The 15081-nt window shown below is 50.0% G+C and overlaps 1 protein-coding gene and 1 pseudogene across 1 annotated transcript in view; both read left to right on the top strand.

Moving 5' to 3' along the window:
• Positions 1–15081, top strand: part of AKAP1 (A-kinase anchoring protein 1) — a 46676-nt gene that overhangs the window by 17617 nt on the left and 13978 nt on the right. The window contains exons 3-6 of the mRNA XM_032967620.2: positions 1–98; positions 1832–1958; positions 4577–4701; positions 5189–5363. Of these exons, the coding sequence (XP_032823511.2) occupies positions 1–98; positions 1832–1958; positions 4577–4701; positions 5189–5363 (525 nt within the window). The remainder of the gene's footprint in view (positions 99–1831; positions 1959–4576; positions 4702–5188; positions 5364–15081) is intronic.
• On the top strand, positions 11283–11499 carry LOC116950327 (U2 spliceosomal RNA; annotated as a pseudogene).

The following is a 15081-nucleotide window of genomic DNA, read 5'->3' as shown; positions in this document are numbered from 1 at the left end:
ATTCTTACGGAGAAGCTGTGAGCGATGGCAACTGCCCGTGTGTCACTGGTTCCGGTGACGACGGTGAAATGGTGATCTGGGAGTTCCACGTGTCAAAGGTGAACACGCGCGAACGCTGATCCCCTCCGTGGCCGCTAACGGACTGTTGGCGGCCGGGGAGGGGGGGGGGAGTGCTCCATGAGCGGGCGCCTATTGAAGGCTCGCGCGACGCACGAGGGTGGTGTGGGCCAGCACCACGCCCGGCCGCCTTTGTCTCCCCAGTTCTTGTCGTCATCGATTGAGCTTATTTGCGGGGGGGGGGGGAGGGGAAGCATCTGTGATGACGGTATTGTTGAATGCAACTTAATTTTGTAGTCGTGTTATCCTTCCCGGGAAGTGTGGATGGTGTGCTGTGTACTGCTTTCTGAACCCCCGCCCGCTCCCGGAGTTCAATTCCAGGCCGCGGCGAACGTCGGCGGCGAGTGACATCTTAACCCTCTCCCGTTCCGACACGTCTTAACCGTTGCCCGTTCCGAGACGTCTGCAAGTCCCGGGGTGGTGGGGTTGGTGTCCCATTTTCGCGGCCGAATTTCGGAACGTGTGGGTGGCTCGCATTGCCGTTCATTTTTTTTTTTTAGACAGGCGCAGTAGCGCCGCGCTGTTTTTTTAAAAACAATGTACTCGCTGCAGACAACCGAAGCGACGCGCATGACGCACTCTACGATAGCTGGCGCCAGACTGCCGCACGCACTCCCGAGCACGGCCTTTCACTTCCGGATTCCCCTTTTTACCAAATCTGCACTCGCCAAGTCGGTGATGGGGTGGGGGGGGGGGAGACCTTCATCAAGTAGCGGACTGACCTAAGGGTGTAAAATTATATATGTGATGACGACTTGGCACACTTGTCTTGAGATGGTTTCTTTATTCGATGAGAGACGTTCACTCGAACAGGCAGAGTCCCAACTACAGCAGGCCCCAAGTCTCCCGCGCATCTCCCTTATGTACGGACAGAGGCCATGCCCCCCCCCCTTCCAGAACTTTCTCGCTGCTTTCTAGATGCTCGCTCCACCGTCGGACTCCACCGTCCTCTTCCGTCATCTAGCCACGCTCCTGTTCTCGATCATTCCCGTCGCCACCAGTCCCTTCGTACTGCAAGCTGGGCACCCCTGTCATTACCTCTCGTGGCCACTAGCCCATTCGCCCTGTAGGCTGACGACTCCCCTGCCATTACATATATATGTTTGCTCCTAAATGATTTTAGCAGAACTTTCTGTGGATTCACTCTGTGCATGGGCCGGTCAGGAAATTGTACAGAGGAGATGTTGGCAGGTGGTGCTTGCGTTGTACCATTCCATATCGGCGTATGATGATTTGTGTTTGCGTGCTCAAAGCGGAATTTGGTACTTTGACGGTGTTAAGCTTCCAGCTTGAGCCATGTGTTTTTTTTTATTCTGTGGGTGACAACTTTCTCTGTGTGCCTCGTTGTGCTGCCCTAAACCCAATCGAGAACCAGAGTTAATGCAATAGATTTTTTTGTGCGTTCATTGGTAATCGGGCCGAGTGAGGGAGCAACACATTTAACTCAACAATTGAGAACCGAGTTTTTAAACTTCAATGAAAGTAAATGAGTTTAGGTTAGAGCCCTTCTTGTTGATCCCCACGCTGTGTCGGTCACGGGGGGTTGTTTGACCGTACTTCACGCTGGTCGGCGTGAGTTCTACTGAAATCTGTGCAGCATGCTAACCACTGTTGCCCATGTTATAGTCGAGGGCCCCTCTGCGAGCCGTGTGGCATGAGCTAGTAATTGCGGGGCTGCCCCTTCACCCACAACTCCTGCGTTGCCTCCTTGCAGATTTTGGTTGGCCGCCTCATTGGAAAGCAGGGGAAGTTCATCAACTATCTGAAGGAGGGCTCCGGAGCCAAGATCTACATCATACAACTGGCCTTCACGTCTGATTTTCAGGTCGTCCATATAGAAGGTAGGTGCCGATTGTTCTGTCCGTCTGGACGCGCCGAATTGTTGGGACTTCCATGGTACACGGTAACGGATCGGACTGGATATTTTTTTTTTTATATATCAGATCCTATTCCCACCCGGTCGCAGCCATCCATCCCTTTTTTCGAAGGTAGATGCAATCCACAATACAAATGTCCCTTGTGTTGTAGATCTGTACACACACAGGTTTGTGTGTCCTGCCTGTTCTGATACAAGTTTGAAGCTTTACTCTGATTTTTTTTTTTAAATCACCGGAAGTGTCGCTGCAATGGACTTGTAATGGTGCTCGTACCATGAAGATGCAATTATAGCCTACTCATGCCTTCCAACTAAGGTAAAGCATGAAATATAATAGTAGCTTTTACCCTTTCTGGCAATAAAACAGGTGTTAAGATGTTCAAACGCCAGAGACAAAGGCTGTCTCTGGTGTAGGCCAATCCGATTCAAAGACAATGCCCATATATTGTCGAAGCATGATTTGTTTGCATGTTCACCACAAGTACTGTGTGTGGGTGATGCAGACTTGATTCATTGCAAAAGGTTTATATTTGGTGCTTGAATGGCACACGTGTGGGTATAAAGGGGAATGTGTGGCAAACACCATGCCAGGTCACCATTCGCAAGTAATTTGGCAAAAACAATTTTGGCTCCGGTACACATGGTCTTACACTTTTTTTGGCTACGACCCTGGGGCATCTTTTAATGTCCACTGAGCATACGATGGTTGGAATATTTTTACGGTTTGATGCACCCCGCGGTGTTCATTAACCAGGCCGGCCACGGGGATTGAACGGCAAGCCTCTGCAACAACAAGCAAGCTCGCGCGCTAACCTCCTCGGCCTCGTCACCTCCCCGCAAGCAACTTCGAAAGTCACCTCGAGCAGGGCCTCCGTTATCCACACTCGGGGGGCCCGAGTTCTGTTTGCTTTACAGATGGTGTTCGTTGCACGCCAGACGAAGATGGGTCGCCGCATCGTGCGCGCTTTCACTGCGAGTTTCTCCGGCCGCCTGGAACGCTCTTCCTTCCGATATTAGGAAGCCACTGAAGCCGTGCACTTGAAAAAATCGTCTAGATTGAACACTGCGGTGGCCGCGTGTTTTGTGTTTTAGTTTGTTGTCCATCCGCCACAATTGCCGATTTAGGATGGTTGGCTAAAGTACAGCGCAAAATAATTTCGGCGTACAAATGACAAGTTTTCCTCCTGACAGTTGGAATGAAGTGTAATGATGCGACAAAACGAAACTGAATTGTGATGGGTCTTGTACTTGTAGTCTTTGGGGTGACTGTGCTGGGACGACTGGGCTCGCACACTCGAAAAACCCGGATTAATAACGTGTAGTGGCCCTGGTTTGAGCCCAGGATTTTGACCGGTGTTTGAGCGACGTGACGCCGCATTAGGACCCTGAGCCACTTAACCACCTAGCGCTACTTTGATTTTATTAATAGGTTTGGAATGGCTCGAGTAGCCACGGGGTGTATCTCTATCTCGGCCTGCCCAGCCATATGTTGGTCAGTTTGGCAGCCAGTATAGAATTGCGCTACAGTAGTCGAGGATGGATAAATAAGCACCTGTGAGCTGTCGTGTACGTACACGTTTGTTACAGGCCTGTAATGCAGAGTCTCGACACAGGAATGTATGTTTTACATTGTTGTGCATTTCCCTGCTTGTTACAGTGGCTGCAGGGATCACTTGAAGGTGATTATGTACAACGTGTAAGAGTTTTAAAGTAATCAATTCTCGCTCACGAATCGACGCGCGCATTGCGTACAAATGCGTTTTCGAACTTGCGAGTCGACGCATCGTTGACGCCGCCGATGGTTTGCGTGTTGCACTTCATAATAATCGTGATTTTCTTTTTTGATTTAAAGCTGTCATGTACGTACACGTTTGTTATAGGCCTGTAATGCAGAGTCTCGACACAGGAATGTATGTTTTACATTGTTGTGCATTTCCCTGCTTGTGTTGCAGTCGAAACGTCGTGAGAATTTTATTGTTTTATATATATATTTATTTGATTGTTTCCCTTCAACGTGACTTTACCGAAAGAACCAAGAATATGAATCGGGGATTTTGTTTGTGAAAGGTCACCATTGGTGTACGGGCAGGGCATCGCAGAGCGCTTTGCACGCGATAATAACCTCGCGTCACACCCCCCTCTCAAACACTTTAAAGGCCCCCCCCACACCCCCCACCCCCCCGGCTGTTTTCCTGTGGGTGCCACGTGACCCAGCACCTGTTCGTGTCTACGACGTTGCTGCGTGTAATCCCGACCGAGTAAGTTGCGGATCCGTCTTTTTCGAAATTTGCCAAATTTGGATCACGACTCCGGCGCACAATGGCCTGCCCATTTCGCGTGACGGTCCCGGTGATTGTTGATGTCCGCTCCGAAGCGGACTGGCGGGCATATATGTTGTGGTTCATCGGGGCAGCCTGTTGCTTGCGTGTACCTCCCATTGAAACTGGTTTCGCGCTGTACGTAGCCAACCGTGCTCAACGGTTGGCTACCCACGGCGTTCGTGCGGGCGACCTGCAACGAGGGGCGAACGTGTGCCGCTGCTGGGCCGTGTCGGACGTTCCAAACCCCACTCTCGTTTGGCAGGGACGGACAAGCAAGTGGACGCCGCGCTGAAGCTCATCCGCAAGAAGTTTAAGAACTTAAACATGAAAAACATCGCGGCCCCCGTGCTGCCGCCGATCGGCCATGTTGTCGTGCCCGTGGCACCGGTAAAGATGCCCCACACACCACGGCCTCTGTACTGACCCAGACGCCACTGCACTTTCATTCGGTTGCAGTGAAACTCCCTCTTTATCCGCCTTCGCGGTGGAGAGACGTTAACTACCTCGCCTGGTATACAGGAGGTCATAGGGTTCGATCCCGACCCTGACGGTTGCTGCATAAGTGGAGTTTGCAAGTCTCCCCGTGGATTTTTGTACGCGTTCAGAAACATGCGTTTCGACTTTTGGCTGCAGTAAATTTCTACTTCATAAGCCGCTTGGTTGAGCTTTCATTTGTGGCCAGGTCTCCTCTGAAAAAGAACTACGTAGCTCAGTGGGCCTTACCTGGTATTAAAAAAAATATGTTTATTCGTTAATACCCACTTTTTTTCTATTACCCTCCCAAAAAAACAACGGTCACAGCGGAGAGGGAGACGGAACGACCCGAGGCCCCCTTTTCTTTTTCTCTCGCGTGCCCTTTTTTCGTCCTCCCCAGGTGCCCATCCCTCAGGGGATTTCGGTGGACGTGACGGTGCCGTGGTTCGACGCGTACGGGAACCTGTTCCTGCAGCAGTACACGCACCCCACGTTCCACGCGCTCGACTCGCTGGACCAGGCCCTCAACGCCTGCTACTCGCAGCCCAACCTGCCGACGCCACCTCCACTCAGCGGTGCGTGCGCTTTGCTTTCATTAGGAACACGCGGCCGCTCGAGTTGGGAACCCCAGCAAGAGTTGACGATTTGCCTGCTGTGTAAAAAAAAAAAAATGGGAACTTTATGCCAGAGTAGTGGGTTTTATGGAAGTTGGAGACGGACCTTGGAGGCAACACTTTATTCAATACAAATATTTGGCAGTACAGCCCAGACTCACTCAGGGCAACGGCCCTTCTAACCACTGCCTGGGGAGGTACTGCCTCAAGGCTAACGTGCCCTGACACGGGACTTACAGCTCTGGGTCCTACGGCTGAGAGTGCCCTAAGGGAGGCTACTGTAACCCGACCTAGCCAGGGTGCGGGTTCCGACCACTGGCCCACTCGGACCCGACCCTTACAAGGGCGTCGGGCCGGGGGTTCCCAGGGTCTCACCACTGAGCCACACGGAGTCCCGGCCCTTACAAGGGCAGCGGGGCTAGGGGTCCCAGGGTCCTATCTGGCCGGTCTTCTGGCTTCTGTCTTGGACTGGCCCCGGACCCTTCCTGGGGTCCGGCTTGTATACCCGGCACCCGTGCGTCAGCCCTGGCTCCGCCCACCTTCCAGAGTTCCAAAGGGTGCTCCAAGGGATCCCAGGACACCCCGTTAGCCCCGTCCTATCGGGAGGGGTCCCGGGGGATTCTGGAACACCCCTCAGCCCCCTCCTGCTTTTGGGCTCGGGATATAGCGACTGTCCCTGCTGGACCCTGACTACCCCTGCATGTAAGTGTACACTGCCCGTCGACATCGCTACACCAGTATCAAAGCATGAAAAAATAAGACTAGGTTTTACCCTTTCTGGCAGTAAGACAAACAGATGTTTGAACATCTTAACACCAGTTTTATTGCCAGAAAGGGTAAAAGCTTTATTATTTATTATATTTTTTTCATGCTTGCGTTTTTTTGCGTTAATTTATGTTAAGGTGGCGTCGACGAAGGTTTGTGCGTCCTTACGTTTTTTTGTAACCTCAAGATTTTTCTCATTGTTTTTTTTTTAGCATAGGCGCATTCATAAACTGCTTGCGTTGAGCCGTGGATTAACTGAAATTAATGCGTGCCCCCCCCCGCCCCTTGATAGTTTACGTTTTCAAAATAATTCTGTGCTTTTGCGACGTCTGTTTCGCGCTTTGTTATTTGGGATATAATATCGTGTCGCTCCCTTGCTGGGAGCGTCTGTGGCAAAAAAAACGCCGAACATCGCGCGCTTACATCCACAAAAACACGAGCACGAAGAATCTACGCGGCCATTCAGTACTTTAACATTTTTGTTTGTCATTGATGAGATTATCAGCACGCAGAAATGAAAGCGCTAATCAAGCGGCACTTGTAACAAGGGTTAGTGGTTGGAATGAATGAACAAAATGTGGGGGAGAATATCTACAGAAATGGTTACTTGCTTGCTGTAAGCACTAAAGTATAGTTTCAAAGAGTGCTGTCCAGTGAATTTAATGCGTCTGCGAGAATCTGCCTTGATCATACCCTGAGTACTTTTAACAGTTTAAGTTGCGTAAATCGTCAGTAAAGCGTGCTTTTTGGAATAAAGCTTTGGTGATTAATTTATGAACAGTTGTAGCTGTATATAAACCCGTCCAGTTTAAGCACAGTTCTGATATAAGCAACGCATGCTTGCAATTATATACTGGTGGTGGTGGGGGAGTGGGAGGAAAGGGTAAACTTTTTGTGACGAGCCGTTGCTCGCATTCCTCAACGCAACGTTGGGTTCTGCCGCTCGTGCCACCGCCGGCGTGTGCAGCGTCGGGATGAACACGGCTCCCCCCCCCGGCTAAGTCGCCACGGCTAAGCGTGTTCCTTTGCTCGGCAGTGCAGGGGCACTTCCTGTGAGCGGAAGCGAACCCTCGCGCGCCCCTAGCCAGTACTCCGTGCTAGCTCCGTTCTCTGTTCGCTGACAACATTGGGGGGGAGGGGGGGGGGGAAACTCGTTGCCTCCACTTGTACCAACACTCGGAGCTTGAATGTAAATATCCAGAATGTAGTGAATTCGGTGATGTGCCAGTGTTACCATAGTATTGGCTGCTCATTTGCTGAGTTAAATACTGTTTGGAAATTAATTTATTCATCCGGGGTTCTTGGCACCCCGTCTAAGTTGTGTTCTTGTGAGTCCTGCCCGTGCGATTGTGTGTGTGTGTATATGTGTGTGTGAGAATTCAGTTTAACTCGTGGTTTAGTGGTAATTAATTGAAAGGGGGGTGGACATGAGGGGTGGACAGTCCTCTACTCGGGGCAGCAGACTGCCAAACAACAGGGTGTGGCTCTTCTTTTGAACAAAAGAATGAAGTCGGCGTGGGAGCGTGGCGGTGAGGTGTGGGAAGCTGTAAGTCCCAGGCTACTTTGGGCTCGCCTTCCCATCAACCGGAGGCGAGGAATGGTGGTCATGGTTACTTATGCCCCCACCGAAGATGAACATCCGTGGAGGGATGCAGGCAAAGCCGATGAGTCAGATGCCTTCTATGACCTCCTGTCACAGGTGCTGGCTAAAGTGGCCCCTCGGGATAGAGTCATCTTGTTGGGTGACTTCAATGCCCGAGTTGGTCATGATGCTGGCACCTGGTCTGGAGTGATTGGAGGGCATGGGCCAGATCAGCTCAATAACAACGGTAGGAGGCTGCTAGATTTTTGTGCATCCCATGGGCTTGTAATTACCAACATGCTATTCCGACATCGGCGCATCCACACAACATCATGGATGCATGCCGGGTCATAGCAAGAACATCTGCTGGACTACATAGTGACGGACCAGCGGATGCGAGCCCATGTCCTTGACACCAGGACCTACCGTGGAGCTGATCTGCCCTCTGACCATCGACTAGTCATCTGTAAGATGCGCCTGCCATTCTTCCACTCCGGTGGTGGGTGTACACCCAGGACCCCATTCCAACCTAAAGTGGCCTGGTCTCAGTTATCTGATGAAAGTTGCAAGCGAGAATTTCATCATCGCTTGCGGCTGGGATTGGCATCGTCCCCAACTCCTCCTGATGTCGAGGGTAAATGGGTGAGGTTTAGGACTGTGACTCATGCAGCTGCAATGGCTACTTTGGGTACACGGTCCAGACCTCCCCAGAGACCCTGGCTGACAGAGGAGGTGTTCAGGATGGTTGAGAAAAAGCGACAGGCCCACTGTCATCGGCTACAGAATCCCACGTCAGAGAATGAGGAGGCGTACCGCAGCCTTCGCTCGAAGGTTCGGAGAGCCGTGAGGCGCTGCAAGGATGGGTGGTGGTCGCGGGTTGCTGAGGAGATGGAGTCTGCCTCCGTGGCCCGTGATCACAAATCTCTATTTAACTCCATCAAAAAAGTAACCTGCAGCACCACACCTATTACCATCATTAGGGGAAAAAACAGTGATCCAATCTCCGGCCCCCAGGAACAGGTTTGCAGATTTGCTGAGCATTTCTGTGAGGTCCTGGGGGAGGGAAAATCCCTCAGCCAGGAAAACATCGTGGCACAAAGTGAGGACGACCATGCTGAGGCTGCGGTGCCTCAAATATTGGAAGAAGTCACCCCCTGTGAGTGGTTGGCTGAGGTGCCATCTGTTGAGGAAGTACTGAAGGCGATCCGGAGTCTGAGACCAGGAAAGGCAGCGGGCAGAGATGATCTCCCAAGCGAAATGCTGAGGGAGGGTGGCGTTTGTGCACAGACTGCCCTACATGACATCATAACAACAGTCTGGACCACTGGACGGGTTCCGCAGGATTGGAAGGATGCCCTGATGGTCCCCCTTTTTAAGAAGGGGGACCGCACAGACTGTAACAACTACAGGGGCATCTCACTCTTCAGTGTGCCGGGCAAGGTACTGGCAAGGATTATTCAACATCGCCTTGCCAGGCACGCTGAGGAGAGGCTTGCGGAGCCCCAATGCGGTTTCAGGAAAGGGCGGTCCTGCACAGATGCCATATTTTCTGTCCGTCTGCTACAGCAGAGGTGTAGGGAATGCCAACAAGACCCACATCTCTGCTTTATTGACCTGGTCAAGGCCTATGATACCATCAGTAGGCCTGGGCTCTGGGTCGTTCTTTGTGCTTTTGGAATACCTGACCCTCTGCTCACGATCATTAAGGACCTTCATGATGGTGAGCGGGCCCGGGTAAAACTACGTGGCCGGGAGTCAGAGCCATTCCCTGTACACCTTGGGGTGCGACAGGGATGTCCTCTGGCTCCCACATTATTTAACATCTATTTTGACCACGTAGTTCGTGAAGCCTTCAATAGCTGTACCAGGGGAGTCTCCATATGGTACAGATATAATGGGAGGCTGATCGATGCCCGGGGTGCGGTCAAGGGATGGCTCCCTATTGCTCAACCACGTTATGTATGCTGATGATTTGGTAATAGCTGCTCATTCAGAGGAGGAGTTGGAGACGCTGCTGCTGAGACTGGAGCGTGCCACTAAGAGGTGGGGCCTTACCATCAGCCCCACCAAAACTAAGCACCTGCCTGGGTATTTTGTACCATCGGACACTCCATCCCCACAACTCCCAATCGGTGATGGGGCAGTTGTGGAGAGAGTGGAGAGTTTCCCATACCTGGGCAGTGTGCTTATGACTGGCTCAAGTTTAACAGCAGAGGTCTCACTCCGAATCAGTCGAGCAGCAATATCTTTTCATCGGTTGCGTAACGCTGTGTGGAAGCTACCTGGTCTGTCGCTCCGCACTAAGCTTCAGGTCTTCTCAGCCATGGTCATTTCCTTCTCTACGCTTGCGAAACGTGGACCCCCCTAATGGAACATCTTCGCCGGTTAGAAACATTTAGGCTGGCCTGCCTACGATCCATCCTGGGTTTAACCAGACTGGATTGTGTGAGGAGCTCACAAATCCTTGAAAGATCTGGGCAAGGTCCCATCGGTGAGCTCCTCCGGCGGAGAAGGCTGCAATGGCTGGGTCATGTAGCCCGCATGCCCAGCCACCACATGCCGAAACAGCTTTTGTTCGGCCGGATCAAGGGGGCTAAGCGGGCGCAGCACGGGCTAGAGAAGAGATGGAGTGATGTGCTACAGGAGGACGTGGAGCTGAGTGGACTTGCCGATGACTGGTACCAGCGGTGTCAAGATCGACCTCTGTGGAGGAAGCTCGTGAAGGACGCTACTGGGCAGTTGGAGGCAGTCGCCCTCCAACAACAACGGAGGGCGGAGGAGCGACGCTCGGAACAACGAGCGGAGCGCCGGGTGGCTAAAGCACAGCAGGTTGGCATAGTAGGGGGGGCAGGTGGTGCATCAGCCAGTCATCTCAGTCAGTCGACCCGTGGCACCTGAGTCTGCCCCGTGACCTCCTGCCAGCGGGCGTTCGACACTTCACGTGGCTTCAGGGTGCACATAGCCTGGCACAAGCGTCGTGGTGACGTCACCGCCACTTAGTGGCGAATGGGCGGTTGTTGTTATTGTGAGAAATCGTACACCAAGTGGTTGTGTAGCGTGTTTCACATTTGAACCTGAGAAAACGATGAAATAAAAAAGTGCATTTGTGGAAAATATGCGACGGTTTATTTTGTGTGCGGAATTAAACCAATTTGGAGAAGTTCACACCCGCTCTGTGCGTCACAAAGAGGTCACTTGCCGCGTCCCCCTCCCACAGTGGTGAAGAATCGGAAATGAAAGGAGTTGCTGAACTCAAACGAATATAAGCCTTTTTTTATCGCAGAAGCGTGCCAGCGATTATCACCGTGACGTTGCTCATGGACTCGATGTCATTTCGGTGACGTCGTTAGGGGCACTCTGGGATTAAAGTCTTTTTTTTATTTTCATGGCTGGATCACAAAAGCTTGTGCGAGACAGCCATGGGAACGCAGTCAAGGAGGGGGGGGGGGGGTTGCAGCTAGAGGCCTGTTTGCATGCTTTTAAGTTGAAATCGTCTTTTATATCTTTTGGAGAAAAATAAAATAAAATCGCGACTCTCTTTCTCTTTTGGTTAATATCGAGCATAGAATATGTTGTTATCAGTGTAATGTCTGATGCGTACCATGTCGTTGGTATCTATGTATAACATAGATATTTTGGGTTGGGGGGAAATGGAATGGTGGTGGTGGGGGGGGAGGGGGAGCTTGCGCCGTTCACTCCGTACATCAACCCCGGTATTGTCGCGGTATTTCCGGGAGTGGTGATCCCCCCCCCCCCGCCCCCTCCTCCCACCCACCCCCCCCGCTTGAGTATTGCGCGTCACCAGTGGTCGCCCTCGCGCGGATAAATATAACATGATAAATATAACGTAATTATTTTTATACTGAGTGTCTGCTGCTGCTGCTGCTGTGTCCTGTGTGTACAGCGCTTTGAGCTCCATGCTGGAAAGCGCTATGTAAATGGGATTATTATAAAACTATTAAACCAAGCAGGCAAGCAGGTCGATTTAAGGGAAGCCCCCCCCCCCCCCAATTAGCTTTTTGGTATTTTCTGCAAAGAAATGCGCGAGGGGAACGCGCGCGACGTTCCGCTGCGCTTGCGAACCACGCGCTGGCGTTCCTGAAGTGCGCACTCGTACGTGTACACTCGTACGTGTACACTCTCGCGTGCATGCGCGCACAACACCCCGGCTGACTCGGTACGCGACGTCTCAACCGTAGACTTGACCCACTGCCTCGGAGCGCTAACTGCAAAACCACAAGACGCTCGTGCTCGCGCCTATGCACAGCCATTTCTTCCCCCCCCCCCACGCAGGCTTGCACTGTGGTTGGCCACGGCCACGTGTTAGCTGCACTGGGGATGCAGTATAACGTTAAAGTAATAGGATGCTTTTTAAAAAATGTTAACACTTACATGGGACGGATATTAAATACACTAACATGAAAAAAATGTATGTTAATAGCTTCAAAAAGGTCTCCACTTGTTCGCAATCGTTGCCAACGGTGGCCTCCAGAGCCTGGAGGCACATTTCTGGTGGTATTGTTGCAAATTCTCGGAAGTGTTAACATTGTTTTGAAGCACCCCCAATTGAATACGCTTCCTTACGTATGAAACTTATTTGGTGAAGCCGCGCTTGGCGCCGTTGGGCGAACGCTACGGTGAAGAAGCAACGGAGTTGTCAATAAATTAACACCGGCCAGCGGCGCTTGTGTGCTGTGCTCTCCTGAAGAAGGTCCATTGCCTGAATCGTCGACTTGTATATATTGCAGGGCAGAGGACGTCATTGTGATATGAGGGGTGGAAATTAGCAGGAATTTGTAATGTACGGTTAAGGGGCGAATGTCATTTGGCGATGGCTAACGTGGTAAATGTCTCATATCTGCAAAGATAACAGGCACCAACAGGTGAAGTCGTATTGGAAAACAGCGGAAGTTGAGAAGTTCCCTGAAACGCATGTTGTCCGCAAAAACAAATCCTATTGTGACTACCGCTGTCTCTACTCTGCTGCTCCACTGTCTACGTCTCTCACAAAGTTATTCTGCGTGTGCTGATGCTGCTGCTGCTGCTCCGTTTGGCAGTGGCGCGATAAGCAAAATTAACACGCAAAAAATCTCAACAGATTAATCTGTAACACCGCCTTTATAAAATAAACATGTATCGACGGCAAAACCCTCTCGGCGTCCGCGAGGGTTTACGTTCTTGAAAAGGCTCGCGAAGGCTGGATTCACGAATGCAGAAACCTTTGTTCCAATGGGGAAAATAATGGGGTTACGCTCCTGGCATTGGTGAACACAGTGGGGAAAATGGTGAATGTTTATTAACAATGACTGGAATAACACGTAAACATTTTTTTATTGCCTTTGATTTAGTGGTGGTGGTGGTGAGTTGAGGAGGACTCCTCGGGAGATGTACCAAGTTCATACGCCTGTGTGCTGCACTCAGGCGAATGAACTTGCAGGCATACACCTGTGTGCTGGACGTGCACACACAGGTGTATGCTTAGTGTTGATTGTAAATTTAACACGCAGTCTGCCGCGACCAATGTTATGCATAATACAAGTTATTTTTTAGTTTGAGCGTGTAAATTTAAACGTGCCTTAAAGCCCGCCACCACCCGACACAGTAATAACGAATTGTCACGTAAACCAAACGTGACAATTCGTTACTACTTCAGCACACACCCGGTGTGTCGGAGAGTAAAAAAAGCCCACCCCCAACATTTACAATTTGATTACCCGAGTTGCGTGTGGTGATTTGTAATTGTGCTGCTTTCTAATTGATTACTTTGAGACTGTTTAAGACTGACCACACGGTCGCACTTGGATTTTGCGCGCGGTTTACTTGGCGGTGTTAGCCGCTCGGATCGTGACCGGGTTTATTTTCTCATTCCTGTTAGCTCGATGCCACCCTGTACCACTCCCGTTCCAGTGTAATGTGAACGGATGGCACTACTTTACTGAGGGTGATATATGGCGCCTAAATATCAAAGATCATTTTTTTAAAAACGTTTATCAAGCTAGAAGTACAGTAGCGGCGTCGACATTTGCAATAGCGAAAACAATTGTGAATTTACAGTAATGGGACCTTAAATCTGTCAACGGTGCATACCTGCCAACCCATACGGTTTACCTGTATTCTTGTACAGAGAAGTTTAGTAAAACAATATTTTTGTCGTTGTTTCTCTCGACATTTGCAATAGCGAAAACAATTGTGAATTTACAGTAATGGGACCTTAAATCTGTCAACGGTGCATACCTGCCAACCCATACGGTTTACCTGTATTCTTGTACAGAGAAGTTTAGTAAAACAATATTTTTGTCTTTGTTTCTCCCTTGTGATGGGACTTTGTAGGATGAACGTTGAGATTTATAAGGGGTGACCAATAAGGTCTGAATCTGTCTGTAATGAGGTCGGCACTGATAAGGGGTTGACGGCTATGATGGTGACACAGCTTGACAGGCCGACTTTCGCAACCAAATGCTATTCACTGTTTGGCTTGCAGTGGTGACGTCATCTTGCTCTATTTAAGACCGGAAGCAGGTGGATGGCTTCGCTATTCTGGCAAATCGCCGATAACACTGGATATAATTACCAGCGAAACGTCAGGGAACTCAGATTGTAAATGTTGTGGATTTACTCTCCAACACACCGGTGGGCTGAAGTAGTAACTAATTGGCACGTTTTGTTTACGCGACAAACCTTACTGGTTGGCTCTGGCGGGTTACGACGCATTTATACTTTTGGGATGTAACTTAAAAACCTTTATTGTTGGTGAGACGGCTGTACTTGCTGTTTATTTGAATGTTCATTATTAGAAAGTAAACCAACATCGTTTGCGTGCTTTAACAGAATCCATAAATTGTTTAATTATTCTCAAAATCCCAATTCTCGCAGTTTGTATTCACCTAGCAAAGATATAGATTATTGCGCGTTATTTAATATTTCATAATGCACACAAATAAACTGCAACGCGTTTGATAGTGACTCAAATTAAATCAATAAAATTAAATCCCAAAGTTTTTACCCTTCTGCGTATTAAACTTTTTTTTCCCAAACGAGCCAAATCTGTAGTTGTTTTGTAAACTCATTGTCTTTTATATTTAATCAACTCCTGGTGTTGACCATTCATGCCAATTCTATTTAATGTTAAATCCTCCGAGACCATCTTTTATTCATGTCAATTGTGCTTTATTTACGTAACTTAAGATTGATAAGATTGGACTATAGCACACCCACTGGCATAATTGACACATTGGTTAGTGCCACCTTTCCTTGAGTTATGTTAACATGCACCATGGCATTGTAAATTGCAAATAGTTAAAAACCAGTTCAAGACGGCAGAGGGGTGCAAGA

This window comes from Petromyzon marinus, chromosome 38 (genome assembly GCF_048934315.1).
Source record: "Petromyzon marinus isolate PM22_M1 ecotype Great Lakes invasive population chromosome 38, UKy_Petmar_22M1.pri1.0, whole genome shotgun sequence".
In the NCBI taxonomy this organism is placed as follows: Eukaryota; Metazoa; Chordata; class Hyperoartia; order Petromyzontiformes; family Petromyzontidae; genus Petromyzon; species Petromyzon marinus.
The sequence above is the reverse complement of the archived record's forward strand: the minus strand, read 5'-3'. Positions and strand labels throughout refer to the sequence as shown.